Source organism: Drosophila mojavensis, unplaced genomic scaffold (assembly GCF_018153725.1).
Source record: "Drosophila mojavensis isolate 15081-1352.22 unplaced genomic scaffold, ASM1815372v1 contig_136, whole genome shotgun sequence".
NCBI classification, from domain to species: domain Eukaryota; kingdom Metazoa; phylum Arthropoda; class Insecta; order Diptera; family Drosophilidae; genus Drosophila; species Drosophila mojavensis.
The window spans coordinates 22,695,577-22,713,694 of NW_025318667.1; the positions used below are offsets into that span (position 1 = coordinate 22,695,577).

General features: G+C 38.1%; 1 protein-coding gene across 2 annotated transcripts; it reads right to left on the reverse strand.

Annotated features, from left to right (window-relative positions):
• Positions 1-3,007: 3,007 nt before the first annotated feature.
• On the reverse strand, positions 3,008-18,093 carry LOC6584505 (protein-tyrosine sulfotransferase). 2 transcript variants are annotated; one of them, XM_032732142.2, is made up of 7 exons: positions 17,315-18,093; positions 14,836-14,966; positions 10,221-10,461; positions 9,929-10,108; positions 7,879-8,015; positions 7,575-7,773; positions 3,008-3,816 (listed from the first exon to the last, which is right to left on the reverse strand). In XM_032732142.2, exons 1-7 carry the CDS (start codon positions 17,471-17,473, stop codon positions 3,484-3,486), a joined length of 1,380 nt encoding a protein of 459 aa, XP_032588033.1. In that variant the 5' UTR covers positions 17,474-18,093; the 3' UTR covers positions 3,008-3,483. The 2 variants fall into 2 exon arrangements, with proteins under 2 accessions (XP_032588033.1, XP_032588034.1); XM_032732143.2 differs by having other exon boundaries at positions 3,737-3,816; positions 7,613-7,773.
• Between the last annotated feature and the right edge of the window lie 25 nt (positions 18,094-18,118).

Sequence of the window (18,118 nt, forward strand, 5' to 3'; positions counted from 1 at the left end):
ATAAATAAATACAATTTTTTCGTAAAACTACATTTAAACAAAAACCAAAGAAGAAAAGAAACCAATGCCAACAATTTTAATAAAAGTAAAAGAATGAACTAAATACTCATTATTAGCTTATTCACACTACTCCAGAACAAGCAAAACATGAGAAACACCACTTTTTTTTATTGATCAAGAAATGTACATTTCTTCCAAATAAAACATCATCAACACCAATTAAAAGAAAAAGTAAAAAAAAAGAAGAAATTAAAGTGTTATACCATCATATCTATGAACCATTTTTTTCCAATTTAATGATGGGGCTGTGGCTGTGGTTCGATGATCTTCAGCGACAATTGAGTGGGCAAGTAGTCAGTGGGTTTATGGCTTGGTATTGCTTTGATATACTCCTAAAGCACATGAATAAGATGCCAGCTCAAGTTCCTTCTTCTGATTCATATGCGAGTAGCTTCAGCCTGATATATTATATGCGGCAGTATATTTGACTATATATAGAGTATGCTGTAGCTGTACTTAGCGTTAACTTTTGAGACTTGAGTATACTTGAGCATTGCTGGAAGATTAGATAAGAGCGAAATGCATCAAGTTTAGTTTTATGGATTATTGCGCAAGGTTAGTATTGGAATAAGCAGCATATGTACAGACGATTCTTCTTATGTCAAACCTGCGATTTTTCGAACCTCTCATTAATTAAAAGCTAACACAAGTCCCCTACAGAATCTCTGTAATATTTCAAACCTTAATTATTTCAAAGAGAGTCGACTATATTCGATTTTTGATTTTTAAGATTCTTAAGACTTTGGTACTAAATACATATACTCGTATACATTTAATGCGTGAGACAAGGTTGTCTCAATAACTCTTTTATATAGAAAAATTTGACTGTACTGAATTCTCTGTAGCTGAGCATGGATTATTTTCTTAATTGTTGGCTAACAAAAGAGGCTTATTAGGACGCAACTAATAATAACCGTAATAACCGGAATAAACAAAAACTAAATAAATACGCAAAAGTATTTTTAACTGTTATTATTTATTATTTGTATTTTGTTGTTGTTTTTTTTTTTTTCAGTTTAGAATATATTTAATATATTTTTATTTTATTTTATGGTTTCTTTACGCTTTCATCCTTCTCCTTTTGCCTGCTGCTCTTGTTCTTGTTGTTGTTGTTGTCTTTAATAAATATTGTACAATTCGCTTAGCTTAATCTATTATTTTGCGTGTGTTCTGTATATGCTATGTGGCTTATGTGTTTCTTATTGGTTTAATGACAGTTGTCGGTATATTGCATTTGTATTTATACTATTTTTCATGAATTCCCTTTGGATCTGGCAGCGTGTGCACGCGAACAGCTTAGTTACAATTTTGAGATAAATACATCAATTGAAATTTGCTAAACATTCATTAAGATTCATTTAGTTAGACATTTTTTAAATATTTTTTTTTTAAATATTTATTTTTTAAACTTTTTCCTTTTTAAGTGTATTTGAGCTTTGATTGTCTGTCAGCTGCAAGCACGCTGCTTCCCTTCACACCCACAATTTGTTGTTGTAGTTGTTTGTTATGACATTCACTTATATATGTATGTACATACGTAGTCGTAGCTATTCAATGCTTAGATATATCATATTGGATATTGGGTAAATATTTAAAACATAGTTTCCCCCTTAAGAAGCTAACAAAAATAGTTTACATTTAGATTCACAATTGATTTACGCATACAAACACAAACGCGTGTGCCACGAGAGTGAGGCAGACAGCAATATATTTGACAGATTTTTTTTTTTTTTCATTTCCTCTATAGTTTTTTGCTGTGCTAAATTTTTTGTTTTATTTATTTCATATTTTTTCCATTTTTTTTCCATTTATTGTCAGCAATTGTATTATTTAAAAAAACTCTTTTTAAGCAAATAAAAATAGTTTTGACTAAAAATTAAACAAATTGCCATAGACTTAAGCTAACGATAAGTACAATCTTGCTATCCCTTTCGCACACATACACACACACACAGAGACACACGCATACACCACGCACACGAGCGTGGGGACGGAGAGCAGGGCATCGGCTGTGTGTGCGTGCGTGCGTGCGTGCCACAGTGGCTGCTCTAAATAAACATACAAAAGGAAGACAAAAAGAGAAAAAAAAAAAACATTCCCCCGAGTTTATTTTAATTAGAATTAAGCCCTATAAACATCAACAGCTCTTAGTTATAAGGCCTAGGCGCATTTGTAGTCCTGTTTGTGTTTTTTTTTTTTTTTTTTTTTTTCAATTTTAATTATAAATACATTTATTTAATTATTTAGTTTTAAAGTCACACATATACATGCACACACTGTACGACACTTGTAACTTTAACTTTAATTAACTTTAGACATTTATATATGTATGTGCAGTATGCATATGATGCTACAACATTCAGTCAATTTATTGCAACAAAAAAAAGTTTATAAAAAAAAAAAAAGTATTTATATATATAATTATATTATGCTATGCTAAAAACTGTTTAAGCTTCTTCATTTCTTTTGCTTTGATTTCTTTTTATTTTTAACTATAATTTTGTATAAATATATAATATATGCACACTTGATTTTGTTGTTGTTAATGTATTTGAAATATCGTTATTAAAAGCTCTTTCAAATTTTTTTCTTGCTTTTTTGTTGTTGTTGTTGTTTGTTATTATAAGTGTTCAACATTATAAATGTGTACAAAAAAAATATGTATATATTTTTATATTGTTTGAGAGCTTGAGATTCAGAAAAAAAGTATTTAAACTAAAAAAAAAAAGTTTTTCATGAAAACTGTACAGAATTAATTAAATTAAAAAAAAAATTCAATAAAAATCAAATGTTGTTGTTCTTGCAAAAAACATTCATAAAATTCCTCTTAAAAATTGGCCAAGGGCCATATAAAAATTAAATATATATGTATATACTATATATTTAAATGTACATGTTACTCGCGTTCCTTTAACAATATTGTGGGAATAGTACTTAAAAGAGGAGCTTTAGCAGTGAGCGCGCCCTGCAACGAATTCTATTTTTATTTGTTATTATTTATTACTACAAATTTTTGTTTTTGGTGGTATTCGCTAAACATGTTTAAATTATGTTTACATCAATATTATGTATATATGTATAAAATTGTGTCTTCGATGCGGCAAATGTGTCTTTAAATCGCTAGAACGCATTACACACGCACACACGCACACTCGTGCGCAACTGTGGCAAAGATGTAGCATATATATATATATGTATATATATCTGCATATGCATATGCGTTTACTTGGTGTAATACAATTTGAAATTGGTTTGCCAACATTTGATGCTTGTCTGTTGCCATGCGCATTGTTGCTGTTGCTGATGTTGTTGATGTTGATGTTGATGTTGTTGTTGCTGTTGTAGTTGTTGTTGATGTTGTTACTGTGTGTTGTCGTCAGCTCAATGCTTGCCGCGTGGTAATCTTATGGGTATATGCGGATATCATGTGTCCTCAAGTGCGCCGACATATTGCTTGCCATTGTTATTATTGTTGTTGTTGTTGTTGTTGTTGTTGTTCTTTTTGTTGTGGCTGTTGCTGTTGCTGTTGAAGTTTGACGGCAGCTGCTTTATCGTGATGACATCCTTTGGCCTCTGCTGTTCCTGCTCCTGTTGCAGTTCCTGATCCGCCTGCTGTTGCTCTGTCATTATTTTATTATTATTATTCTCATTATTGTTGTTATTGTTGTTGTTGTTGTTGTTGTTATTATTATCATCCGTGTCCATCTGCAGCACTTGTTTCGCTTTACTTTCCCAGAGCATTCGATTGGCTTTTAGCTACAGCAAAAGAATAAGACGAAGAACATGAGACATATGAGATTAAACATGAATATGAATACGATTTATAGACACACACAGTCCCCCCTCCACACACTTACATACATATATGCTACTAGACACCCATGCACACATATGCACACATATGCAAATATATACGGAAATGTGCATATTTTTATTTAAACATCATTTCAGCTTCATATGAATGTCGAGCGAGCTGCAGCTGCTCGGATTATTTATAGTCTGTTATTTATGCATTGTTGTTGCTGCTGCTGCTGCTGTTGCTGTTGTTGTTATTGTTATTGTTTTTGTTATTGTTGTTGCTGCATTGCACATTAATGGGGGTTTAGTCTAGAGCTGGCCCCATCTATGCTCAAAGGATTATGCAGGCAGCCCCAAGGTAAGTGCTTCAGTCTTGACAAGCAAATTAATCGTCAATCAGAGCAGAGACACAAGCATATTGCACTTATTAAATCAATACGCTCTCTATGCAATCCAGCTAGATTTATGCATGCATACATACACACATACACACATACATACATACATATATTTCAGTGTACATTGATTGGAGTTGGCAAAATTAATTGAGCATGGCAAATGCTTTCATGCTCTGGCACGTCGCACGTTGGCTGCTGTCATTTAACACGCTTGTTCCATTAATTTTTAATTTAATTTCTCTCTTTATTTATTTATTAACTCATTTCATTTTTTTTTTTTTTTTTTTTGTGACAAAAATTTTGATAATGTACAGCCCAGAGCCATGGCGGCAGGGCGATAAAAATGCAATTTATTTTCAAATTTTGCAATTAACATAAATTACGCACATAAAATATAATAAAATAAATAATATATATATATATATATATAGATATATATGTGTATGTATATATGTATGTGTGTGTGTGGGTATTGAACTGGTAACATTTATTGCAGGCATCTCTGTTGCTGCTGCTGCTGCTGCTGCTGCTGGCATTTCAATTGCTAGTAAATGCATCGACCGCACAGGTATCGAGCTGGCTGCAGCTTAAATTGGCAGTTATGTCGAGCCATCCCAGCTCCACCAGAACCACTCAACCACCGCCGAACATTTCATCTGTGAAAATGCTGAATTTCGTGTTGTGACAGCTGCAGCAACAGTAACAGCAGCAGCAGCAGCAGCAGCAGCAGCAACAGCAGGAGCAGCAACAGGAGCAGTGTAAAAATCAAAGCTGCAGTCGAAATCATTTCAAATGCAACGCTTTCAACCGCAACAGCAACTGCAAGTGCAACTGCAGCTGCAGCTGGTGCAGCAACTGCGACACGTGCAACACCTGCAGCTGGCAGGCAAATTCAAGCGGCCAAGCGTAAGAGGCAATTCATGCCACAGCAGCCGCTGCTGCTGCTGCTGCTCCTTGTCTGTCAGTTGCTTGCAAATTTTAATTTATGAGCAGTCCTCGAGCAAATGTCGACCGTTTTCAGCTTTCAGCTTTCCAGTTGCAGTTGTCAAGCTTCAAGTGCATCGCCAGCCAGCTCGCTGGCAGTGGGCGGCAGGCGGGTGGCGGGTGGCGCGTGGCGGGGGGCGTGGGGGATGGCACTCAGCGACTCAACAAAGCTGCTCTAATTAATTAGCCGCTAATTTAACGCGTCTGTGGCAAGCAGCTGCGCAGGACTCTCAACTGAACAGGATATGCCTCTAGGTTGCCACACAGTGGCAGCAGCAGCAGCAGCAGCAGCAGCAACAGCAACTGTAGCAGTTGCATGTAATTTATTATTTGCCTCATAATGGAAAATTCGTTTGGCTTCCCGGGCTCGACGACTAAATTGCAACAAGAGCTATTTAATGCGCTGCGCGTATAGAGCCATAAATATTGTAATTTATATTCATATATTTTATATGCAAGCACACACACACACACTCACATATATATATACATGTATATGCTTATGGTATATATACATTTATATATGCTTATGCAAATCTGGAAAAGTCAGTGCTTGCAGCATTAGCTGCATTAATGAACAAGTCTGATGGCTCTAGTCGAGAGTATCCGGCGGACAGATACCCTGAGAGCCGAGCAATCAGCTCATGTGCCTCTACCAGCACCGTCCTGTGTGTGGTTGGCTAGCTTGCCTCTTTAGCATATGATCTACATATTCAATTGAATATTTGTCACTTCATTTATACATTTAGCGCCTTGGCAAAAACACGGACAGACAGGTGAGACAGACAGACGGGGCTAGATCGACTGGTCGCTCTGGCTCTGGAATATATGTATATACTCTGCGGGGCTATGCCATGACAGGGCTACTTTAATTATTAAAGCCATAATACCCTGAATGCCCATTGACAATGGGCTCGGGGCATAAAAAATGCAAACCCACAAATGAATGCAGAATATATTTATATGTGGGCATACTCTATATGAAATATATATGCATGAAAAAGTGTATATGTGTATGTATATATGTATGTACATGCATATAAATTGCCTAAGTGTGCCCTAAAGTCATGTATCTGATTCAACAATGGGTAGCCAAACGTCATTATTATCCGGGCTATCGATATGGCAGCACAACATGCATATGCACCAGGCATGTGTCGTGTTGTGTCTCTGTGTGTGTGTGTGTGTGTGTGTGCATGTGTGTGTGTGTGCCCTCAGGAAGCAGAGCTTCAAAAACCACAGCAACAACAAAAATGGCGACAATAGCAATGCATGTTTAAGTGCCTGGAATAAATAAAAATACAAAAAAAAAAAAAAAAAAAGAAGAAACAACAAAAAATAAAAGAAATATATATAAAAATAAAAATAGAACAAGTGCAAAAAAGGCGAGTGCAAGAAACAAACAAACAAACACAAAACAAAACAAAAAAAAAAATATATATATATAAAGTCGTGTGTAACAAGTTAGAAAGGCTCTCTCAATCGCTCGAGTTGACCAGCTCAACAGATACTCTATAAAGCGCAGGATTTGTAGATGAAAGAGTTGCTGTCTGAAATTCTTGGAGAAATTTTTGAAAAGTTTTCAATGCAAATGACAAATTAGTCAAGTTTTTAAAATGTTTTAATCAATTTAAGGACTTGAAGTCGTTTCCGTTTAAAGCGCTGCCCTCTCTCTCTCTCTCTCTCTTTCTCTTTGTGTACAATCGGACTAGAGACAAAGCCAGTTGACTTGATAGACCAACAGGCAACAGCAGCCACAGCAGCTGGTTGCATCGTAGTCAGCCCGCTTTAGCTGTGTGTTCCAGCTTTTTGTGCAAAAGAATAAGGAGAGCTCAACAGCACGTTATCTGCGAATATGGCCAACAATCGTGGTCACAAAGCAAAAGTGCAAAATATGGCAATGACAGAAGCCAACGGGAGCGACAAAGAGCCGAACAACTGCAACAACAACAACGACAACGGCAACAACTACTGTGGCGGCAAAAAGTGAAAAAAAAAAAAAGAATCGTGCAGAGCGAAAAAAAATGTAAGTGAGGATGACAATGAAGATGGCAACACAAAATGTTAACTGGAACGACAACAAAAAGGATGGCCGCCATGTTGAATGCTTTGGGGATATCCGGATCCGGACATGGCTGATCGGGGTGGCAGGCGAGAGCGTGAATGGAAATGGAAATGGAATTGGGTAATGGTCGAGAGGTTGGTGTGTCTGTGTGTGTGTGTGTGTGTGTGTGTGTGTGTGTGTGCCATTCCATGCCGGACCGATTGACTGACTGAACACATCTGACTGACGCTGCGACGCTGTCTGCCTGTCTGATTGTTTGTTGCACATACCTTAGATGTATTGTCCTGCACCCATGCATCTGGCTTACCGTAGTCCGGCGGATTCGCATACGGATCGTAGCCCAGCACGGAGAGCATGGGCGCAATGTCGGCCATGTCGCGCACTACATCGCCGGGTATATGGCCCACCCACTTGGACAGCGCCTCAAGATTGACCGGCTTGATGACCTGGTCCGATGACCGCTCCACTCTAACAAAAGGTGCATCAACAACAAAGTAAGAGAAAACGTTTGAGAATTTCGCAGAGTTTCGCAATTAGCTGATGGGGCAACCAAATGCTGCAGCTGCTACTCACTTGGACAGCGGCACACCGTTGGGCTTGTTGATGAACTCCTCGTGGTGCAGCACCGCACTGTTCCACGGCACGTCCAAGAACTTCAAAATCTTCCGCATCCACTCCTCCGGATGCAGCACCAGCTGCTCATAGTAGACCTAAGAGAAGGCAAAGGGGATCAAATGCATTTAGTAATTGCAATACAATGGAAAGAAAACATAGAAATAATTTTGAAAAGGTGTTTGAATAAATAAATAATAATAAATAAATAAGTTATAATAAATTAATTAAATTGGCTAAGGTTAAATGAATTATACTAATAATATTACTATTATAATAAGTTTATTATTAAACAAAATAATCGGAATATATATTTTATTTAATTACTAAATACTAGTCACTAATCAATAAATATAAATTAAATATATATTTAAATTACATATATATTTTATATTTAATGTTTACTATTGTTTTTAGCGTTACATAAAAAATAATTTGTACATTTTCTAAATTAATAAATTAGTTAAATTACTAATTAGCAATTAATAATAATTATTATTATTATTATTATTATTTTTTTGTAATTAAAGCTGAAATAAATTTATTTCATTTTGTTCAGCACTTTAATTATATTTAATGCCTCGCCAATTTCTAATTGACACTGAAATGTATTTTAATAAGAAAAAAAAAAACATGTTTTACATTAATCTGTTGACTGCCTTGATAACAATGGACCATGGCAATAAATTTCAATTTTGATGGCATTTAAATATATTTTATAATACACACAATGCCATAAATTTCAATATAATTACTCAAATTGCTCTGCTTTATGGGATTTGCAATTATGACTTTAATAACCAACAATTACAAAAACAAGTCAATACGCGGCTCAACATCAGGGCTGCAAACATTTTTATCGTGCTAATGATTAATGATTATTATAATTAAATGATGTCATTAAAATTAAAAATAAACAAAATAAAATATTATTGTAATTTACAATTAACTTGTGGGCAGTAAATTCACATTAAGTAAATTTCAAGTTGGATAAAGAGAATTACTAGAGATTTGTTGGATATATAGAGGAGTTTCTCATAAAAAGTGTGACCGTTTCTGATATTCAAGTATACTTGGGTTTGTGCCATTCTTCCTTTGATGGGAAGGATTCATAAACATCACAACAACGTCTGAGTGTCATGAGTTTTAATTTAACAATGATTTAGTTCTGCATTCGCTCAGATGTAGTCAGCGAACAGAAATAGAGGAACATGCGGAGAGAAACATGGGCAAAGAAACATAGAGAGGGCATAGCATAAGCATAGACAGAGAAACACAGGGAGAGCTCTTACAATTCACTTACTATTAATTATTACTATGTAATGCATTCAAATGATTTAATATTGCCTATGGAATTAGTTTTAATTAATTTGAAAGGATTTGCCATTTGACAAATAGCTTTGTCATTCAGTCAGTTTATTATATTAATATTGAATGAAGTTAAGAATTATCAGCTGAATTGCAGTTGTTGCGTTTAACTATTTCTCTATTGCTTGCGCTGTCTAGTTAAAGCCTGTGCTTAAGCTAAGGAGACTTAAGTAGAGCTCAAGGGCAATGAAGATGAAGATGAAGCAGATGAAGCAGAGTAAGCTAAGACTAAGTCTAAGTCTAAGCTTAAGTCTTAAAGTTAATACATATAAAGAAGCTTATCAAAATATAAATATAAGGATATAATAAAAATATAATTTATACTTATTTATTTTTAAATTATTATTTTAATATGCTGCTTTGAAATTCGTGCAGTTTAAAATAATTTCAATCATAAATAAATTAAATAAAATTAAAATGAGCTAAAATGTCTACACTGAACACACACATGATATTTTAGCATCCATTAAAAATTAAGTAACTTTTACTCTCTCTTTTTGTGTGTGTGTGTGTATGCCACATGTCCAGCTGACAACTGTCAACTGTCCACTGTCAACTGTCGCCTGTCAACCATCCGCCCTCACCTGGCTACTACTACTACTGCTCTCTCTCTTCCTCTTTCTTTATCTCTTTCTCTACTCACCATCATGCATCGATCCTTGCCAATGTCGCGGCACTGTTCGTGCATTAGCTCGATGGCGTGATTCCATTTCTGCATGCACTGGCGATAGCTGCTCAAATCGAATCCGGTGATTGTCACCTTGCGGGATATAATCGAATGAACCGTTGCACGTCCGTCCCGCACCATGAATAGGAATTTAGCCTACGTTAATTAGAGGGAAATACAAACAAATACTTTTAAATCAAGTTACAGTTCTCTCTCTCCCTCTATCTCTGTGTGTGTGTATATGTGAGGGGGTGTGGCATGTGCTTACATTGGGAAAGAGCTCGATTACATAGGAGCCCATTTTGAGAGTCAGCGGATCCTTGTTACATAAGCGCGGCGCCGGTTCACCATGCTTCGCAATGATTTCCAAGCAGAATTGCGCGATGGCACTGTTCATGACCTCCTTGGTGATGCCCGCCTCCTGCAGGCGCAGCGATTCCTTTTCGGACTTCAGCCAGTGCGAGCGCAGCTGCAGAATGCGCGGAATGACGCGCGTCTCCTGCCCGCAGCTAAATGGATGAGACATACAAAAGCGAATAAGCAAAAGCCGGGCAATGCAGCAATGCAGCACAGCAGGAGCAGCTGCACCAGTAGACCGGAAGGATAAATGGAAGGTAAAATATGGGCATGTGTTTGTGTGTGAGTGTGAGTGTGAGGGGTGGGCCGTAGTGGAACCATGTTGCAAAACAGCGAAACAACAATGATGTTTGATATCGCTGGATTTTGAAACGCAGCGTGCTCCATGCCCGCATCACGCCTCAAAACAATTCAGCTTTGGGCTTTTGCTAATGCAATCGACTAAATGGTTAGCGCTCACTTGACTCGCCTCTCGCCTCTCGCCACTCGCCTCGAATTGCTTCTGTTGCACTCAACAAAGCACAACATTGAAGCGTTAAATTGCAAAAAATTCGAGCAAACAACAAGCTCGCCGTTCCTCGCCCTTCCTCGCCCTTGCTCGCCCCACCCCGACCCACTCTTGGCCCGGCCGGCAGTTCTTTGCGTAATTCGCGAATTAACAGCATCCACTCGGCAATTGAGCAGATGCCGTTGGACAACAATTTAAGGCAAGTGCCGGAGCTGTAAAGGACTTTGTCTAGCCACAGCCCCCAGAATTTGTGCAAAATCAATTAGGCTACGTACGTCCAGGTCAGTTGATGCTGAAATATTTTAATTACATTCCCTGAATGCAATAATTATGAATTCTTGTGGCGCACGAAATGCCAGAGGCGAGAGGCGAGAGCCGAGAGTCGAGGGGCGAAGGGTGAGAGGCGTGCCGGCATGCACAACTCTCTGTGCATGCGAGAGTGAACTGAACTGAATTTCAGTTAAAGCAATTAGGCCCGATATTTAATATAAAAGCCGGACTGGCTAATAAATGTTGCATACTTTACTGAGAGACCGACGAAAGGCCATTTAAATCAATATTGGGTGCAAGCAAACAAGGTAGAGCAACGACAAAATTATTTTGCCCAAGAAATGTTTTTTTCCTTTTTGTGAAATACAAAAATCAAATTTTGTTGACAGACAAAAATTGGGATTGCAAATTTCAAGTGAAATTCCTGAAAAACCAATTTAAAGTGACAAATTTTGGCTGGAAATCTAAGCTAGAAATTTAATAAACAAAATCATATTATTTATTTAAGATTTTCATAGAAATATTTTAGGCAATAAATTAATGTAGATATGTATGTGTAAATAATTGAAATTTTAATTTTATAGATTTCATTTTTATTGCTTAGAATGCTAGGAACATTCGGCATTTGAAATAAAGTTTATAAATATTTATATATACATACAAAAATATTTATACAAATATATTTTTCAAATTTTAAAAAAATTTTAAGATTTCAAACAGTCAACGTTTTGATACTCGGCTTATATATTTATATATTATATGTTTACATATCTTAATTGCCATTTTACAAATTTCAAGCTTTAAGTAAACAGATCAAAAGTTGTTATTCTAATTAAGATGAACTACATTATATAGAGTTAATATACTCCTTTCATCTTGTGATCGACCTTATAAAGAAAGAATCTGAGAATCTGTTGGCTCTTGTCTATATCAGAATCTATATGTCTTCCTTCATATCCACCTATGTGATCTCTGCATTAGCTGTTCTTAAAGTCAGCCGAAAACTCCTGCTTTCATATTTCCAATTATGATGAACTGTATTACTCATTTCATCTTATGATCGGGCATATAAAGAACGAGTTTGAAAAATCGTTTGTCTGTTGTCTAATCAATATCTATCTATCTTCATTGATATCCCTATGATATCATAGCTCCATGCTCATGCATATCAAGTTGCTTGTTGAATGCTCACTTTTCGCCACTTGCATGCCGTGCCAGGGACTCTCTATCTCTCTCTATCGCATTCCTGCTAGTATTTCAAATGGCTTTATTGCTCTGCGGAATCCATTTGCTCGTTATTCACTGAGGGCCATTTGAGCGTGTTGCGCAAGCAAACTGCCAACTGTGGACATTTGTTGGCCAGGCATTGGGCTTCGGATGCCACGAGTCGCTGGCAAATTCCACAATTTTCTAACTCGAGTTAGACAAAGCCGGCGGCAAAGCTCTACAAATATATATAATCTTGGAGCAATTACATGCGCGTGGCTTATATGCAAATCGGACGAACAAAAGCTAACGAGGCCAGCGCAAAAACATTGGATTCATCCCTACAGACACACACACACGCACGCACACATGGCTGCTCGTATCTGTGTCTGTGCTGTGCAGGCGTATCTGTATCTGCGCTGGCACAAATTTAACTAAAGGCGTCCCTGGCTCTTGCGGGGCGGAAGTAAGTTTTTAAATAGCGGAAATTGTGCTGTGCAGCCATCAGAAAAAGTGGCGCTGACTGCTGTCAGCAGCCGGCAACCCAGCAGCCCAGCAGCCCAGCAGCTCCAGCAGACCCAGAAGTCGAGGAGTCAGCAGTCGGAATTCAGTGCACAGAGTGAGAGAGAGAGAGGGCAGGGGAGAAGTGGCGTAAAATGCAAATTGTTAATAAAATAAGCAAGCAAAAGTCAACACCTAACGGACCCCATAGCCTTTTGATGTCCTTTGTATCGCCGTAATGCAGTCTCTCTGTGCTGTGGCACGCCCTTAACCTGGCTCGCTGTTTCACTGGCTAACGGCACAAAGGAGACGTCAGCAGCGCAAAAATTCGTGGCTAATTACTCATGCGTAGCATAAACTTAATAAACTAATTCATGCTCTGACGCCAGAGCCACAGACATAAATCCAAAGTTACCCGCTCTTTTTGGTTTCCCCGCCCCTCCCCCCACACTCATTCAATTGAAAAAGGCGAAGCAAAAGCACCAACTGGACAGCAGGTTTTAGCCATCCATCATTTCAGACAAGTCCCCGGTGCCACGACGCGTCGCCGGCTATCTATCGTGTAATACATATATAAACGATAACATTTTGATATAGCTGCAAAATAAACAAACACCTGCTACGATGATTACGTGCTGTACAGTTATTTTGTGCAGCGCTTTAGCAGCTATTATCATTTACATAATTCCTGTTTGCCTACAAGCTAATTATTTAGCAATACAATTAAGAGGATTAACTTCACGTTAAGTGTTTGACTAGCACTTAGTAGTAAATCATTTTAATTACTCTTCAAGTGACTCTGAGTCATTTGATAAAATTGTTCTTCGGGCATAAGTGTATGAAATTGCTTTCCATGAAAGGAGATTCCAGCAGCATATCAGACGACAAATATTTAAGCATGCATATGGTACATATAAAAGCTATCGAGTATATACATAAGAAAATACTTGACAGTAGACAGAAGCGGGGTTATAGATTTTGGAATAAAAGGCGTAGTTTTCCAACTCATACAGCTCAGCTCGGCTTGGGATGTTGTGTAATGATTGATGATTGTGCATTAATATAAGTACAGCATAGATTGCTGTAGCTCATTTATCTGGTCTCTCGAACTGCTCTGAACCTTGCCCATCTATGGTAAGAACTGTCTCTTAATCAGCCAGGTTCACTCTAAGGAATACTTGAATACTCTCTATCAATAGTTGTCGGCATATCACAAGTATAGCCTTGGTAGTATTAAATCTATATGAGTATGAAATTATGAAGTTCTTATATAGTAACCTATGCTGCATTGATGAAAAGCGAATGAAAAGAGAATTTCGTACTTAAACTAATTTAAGGCACTGTCGCCAAGGCTTGGTCTGATGAACATTATTCGGATTAAGAAACTCAACCGCTGATTGTCACAATCTACCAAATGCACCGTATCATAAATCAGTTAAAAATGGTGGTAAAGTTCAATAAAATTGACTGTGATTCACTTTCTGCTCCCGGCCTGTCCCCCAGGAACTATTTTCTGTTCTCAGACCTCAAGACTATGCTCGGTGGGCTAACTAAATACAAACTGTAGTCGCTATAATCGTAATATTGCTCCAATTTTCATAAGTAAAGTATATTATTTCTTCCTACGTTAACCAAAACTTTTCGGTTCAAAAAATACTATATATAACTGTATTATATTTAGAATAATATTGAATTTCTCATCGCTGCTAGTTGGAGGAATCCAATAATAATGTGCCTTAGCCAGTCGGACATATTTGAAAAGTGTATGAACATGCAACATAAAACAGTTTCTTGTGGCTGTCATGTAAAGCTTGACCTGTTGCCTTTGTTAGCCCCACATTGTGAGTCAGGCAAGCCATTCAGCCATTCGTATGGGGTTGCGTGGACACAAGTGAGCTGAGTGCTGAGTGCCGATTGTGGGCCGGCTTTCAAGTATGTGTTGATGATGCAGGGCGCTGGGGAGTTAGGGAGTTGGGGAGGGGGGGGGTCAGTAGGCAGCCAGGGAGCAATGTTGGTTGCTTGTTTTTGGGTGTAAACTTACCGCACATCGGGATGAGCATCCAACATGGCGCGCATTAATGTCGTGCCAGACCTGGGCACGCCACCTATGAATATTAATGGCATCTCACGGTTGTATGAATAGGAGCGTTGATTGTCATCTGTGACGTATTTCTAGATGGTGAACGATGGAGAGCCGAGCAAATATAATAAAAAAAAAGTAGAAAAAAAGCAGCAGGAGGGGAAAAAGAAAAAAAAATTAAATTAGAGAAAAGTTGCAGGCAAAAATTACGTGTGTCTCCACGACGATAATGATGATAATTATGAGAATGAGCAGCTGCTGGCGGCGAGCCTGAAGCATAGCGACGATGTCGCCAAGGTGCCCCAGGCAGCTGTCAACTGAATTTGCGTGGCCCCACACTCACATATACATAGACACACACACACAGACACACATACATCTAAGTTTATCTACGTGTGTGGGTATTGGTAACAGCAGCCCGTTAACCTTTGGCGTGCCTGTCGCATTAATGTCAATTTAAAGGATTTTCGTGCTCAGCTAAAAATGCTTGGGCCCAGGCGTTCTACTCTAGAATCTAAGCCTCTAATACGAGCCGCTTTAACAACTTACTCAATGCGAACAAAATATGCGTGAAATTGTGTTAAGAAGAAGGCAAAATATTTGAGAAAATATTCGAAATCCAACTACTCTAGGCAAAGAGATTTTTGAGTTATTAGAAAGTCTTACGATTGAAGTATCGGATAGAAGTTATAGGAATATGTTAGGAGTACATAGTAGCATATGGCAAATACATATATCGCATAGAAGTTATAGTGGGCTGAAAATGGAAATATCTGATTTATACATAGAAATTAAGGATGACTGCCAGATATACTAACACTAATATATAGCAGAAAAATTAATATGGAATATGGAAAAATTTGGTTGTAATGTCGCATGGAAAAATCGAAGCTATCGTATAGAAGGTATGGAGCTCTGTTAATAAAACTATTAAGTTTTTGGATATATCGCATAAAAGTAATAGAAGTGTGATGATGGAAATATATCGCATTGGTATCGATAATAACTTAATGTAAATATCTGGCAAATATATCCCAGAGAACTTAATGAGGCCTGTTAAGAGAAATATCCGACAATTAAATCGGATTGAATTTAATTTGAAAAATATTTCGCATGGAAGTTAGAGCAATCTGATAAGGGCCTGACCGATACATCGCATATAAGTCAATTTAAATATCTGGGTAGCATACTGATTCCAAGTATTTGGCTTATATATAGCACGAATACACTACTTAGCAATGAAACAACTAACATAAGTCAACGCCATAAATAATAAAACTCAGAGCTGGGAAGCTTTACCATCGCATTTACTTTCTGTGGTATTCTGGCTCTGTGTATTCTATCACAGCTGTTACACCATTTATGAGAAATGCAGGGTCCTCCCCTTTCGAGAGTGTATAACAACACATTTTGTTGTTTGCTGAGAGATTCGGCAATTGGTTAACACTGTGGTTTCTTCAACTCCAACTCCAACTCCACCTCCGCCCACCGCCCATCCAATTCCGTGGCTGTTAGTCAGCACTTTTAATCGATCCGATAAGGCGAAATTCTAGCTGGCTGTTATTCGTTCGTCCGTCCGTCCTTATCGGCTGACTGCTTTGATGAGATAAGAATGCGACAAGCGCAAACAGAATGTTCCCCAATAATGAATTATTGATCAGAGCAATTTGATTGAATTGGGGCCAAACACACACGCACACACACTAAGTTGGGTCAAAAGGCTTAACTGCCTCAATAATGATGCAACTTAAATTCAATTAACAAGCAACAACAACGGAAAGTCTCACATCTCTCGGCATTCGAAAGCGCTCCGACTGCAGTCAACTAATCTAAGTTTAAAATTGAAAAATTGGTCGAAACTGCAGTCGGCATTGTGGACAAGTCCACTGCTCGAGTATATCGAGTGAATATATATTGTGAATGGGTATGTCGTGTGTTGTGAATGGGTCTGTGCTTGCTTTCCACCTGATCGGCTTCCAGCTGAAGTGTGTGTGTGTACAGTGAATCAACCACAGTGGGCACGATTGGCCAACAAACAAAATGAAAAAGAAGAAGAAGCTGAAAATTGCAGCTCTTGTTGCCATTTGGTCAACTAATGTTTACAAAATGGTGTTCGGCCAAGCGATAAGCAGCAAATCCCCCAATGACTTTGCATCGCTTGCGGTTAGGGTCAGCGTGTGCAGTCAACATGAAATTAGTTATACAGTCCTTTGGGCTCCCAGATGCGAGCGCCACATCTATATCTATCGATGCTCTCTCACTATGCTGGCCGCAATTTGATTTATCATTCGCCCCTAATACCTAACCCTATCTATATAACCTAAAGTGTAAATAAACTTGAGCTCGATGTATGTGTGAGTGTGTCTATATATAGCCTATATATACATATTTTTATATATACATATATATATTTGTGGAATATATACATATATATGCTTACCTGTATACGCACCATTTGTGATGGCAAATCGTTTGTGGGGTCCAGCTTGAAGAGACAGGTGGGGCGCAGCTCGGTGAATTTGAATAGGAACATTGTGACGACAATTATGCCAAAAAGCACCCAAAGGGTGATTTTCTTATTGCGATATGGCAGACGCATCCTTTCCAGCTGCTGGCGGCGGCCAACTGAGGTGTGAAACTAACTGCTTTTTGATTTCAATCCCAATCCAACGGGCAGCTGACTGACTGCACTTGAGCCGTCTATTTGTATTGCCTTATTGATTCAAATGGCTGACTCACTGACTCACTAACTGACTGACTCACTGTCTGCCCGATTGTCAGCAGTTGGCTTCTGGTTGCCGGACGCTACAAGCTTAAATATGTAAATTGGTTTCTTTAGCTGTTGCCTACAAGTTTTCGTTTGCTTTCTTCAACAGTTGCTGCTGCTGCTTCTATTTGCACTTGAATGCCTTCAGCTGCTGTTGCTCTTGTTGTTGTTCCGGTTAAAATTACTGCCGTTTGTTGTGCTTAGCGTTGTTGCTGCTGGCTTTAGATACCACGGCTATGATTGCGTCTTTGGCATTCGCTTTGCTTCTGCTTCAACTGCTTCAGCTGCTGCTGCTGCTGCTGCTGCTTCAGCTCCTGTTTCTGCTCCTTTATCCGGTGCTGGTGCTGCTGCTGCTTCTGTTTATGATGTTGATTGCTTTGCATTTCCTTGACTTGTCCTCGGCGTCTCACGAGCTCCGTGCGGTCAGCGTGGACCAACAGTGGCATCAACTAACTATGTGATTTCAATATTCTACAG

Coding starts and splice junctions, on each gene's coding strand:
- LOC6584505 (XM_032732142.2), bottom strand. CDS start 17,473: ATGCGTCTGCCATATCGCAATAAGAAAATCACCCTTTGGGTGCTTTTT. Junction 8,016..9,928: donor GCAAGGATCGATGCATGATG/GTGAGTAGAGAA, acceptor GCCTTCTCTTAG/GTCTACTATGAGCAGCTGGT. Junction 7,774..7,878: donor AACGGTGTGCCGCTGTCCAA/GTGAGTAGCAGC, acceptor ACCTTTTGTTAG/AGTGGAGCGGTCATCGGACC.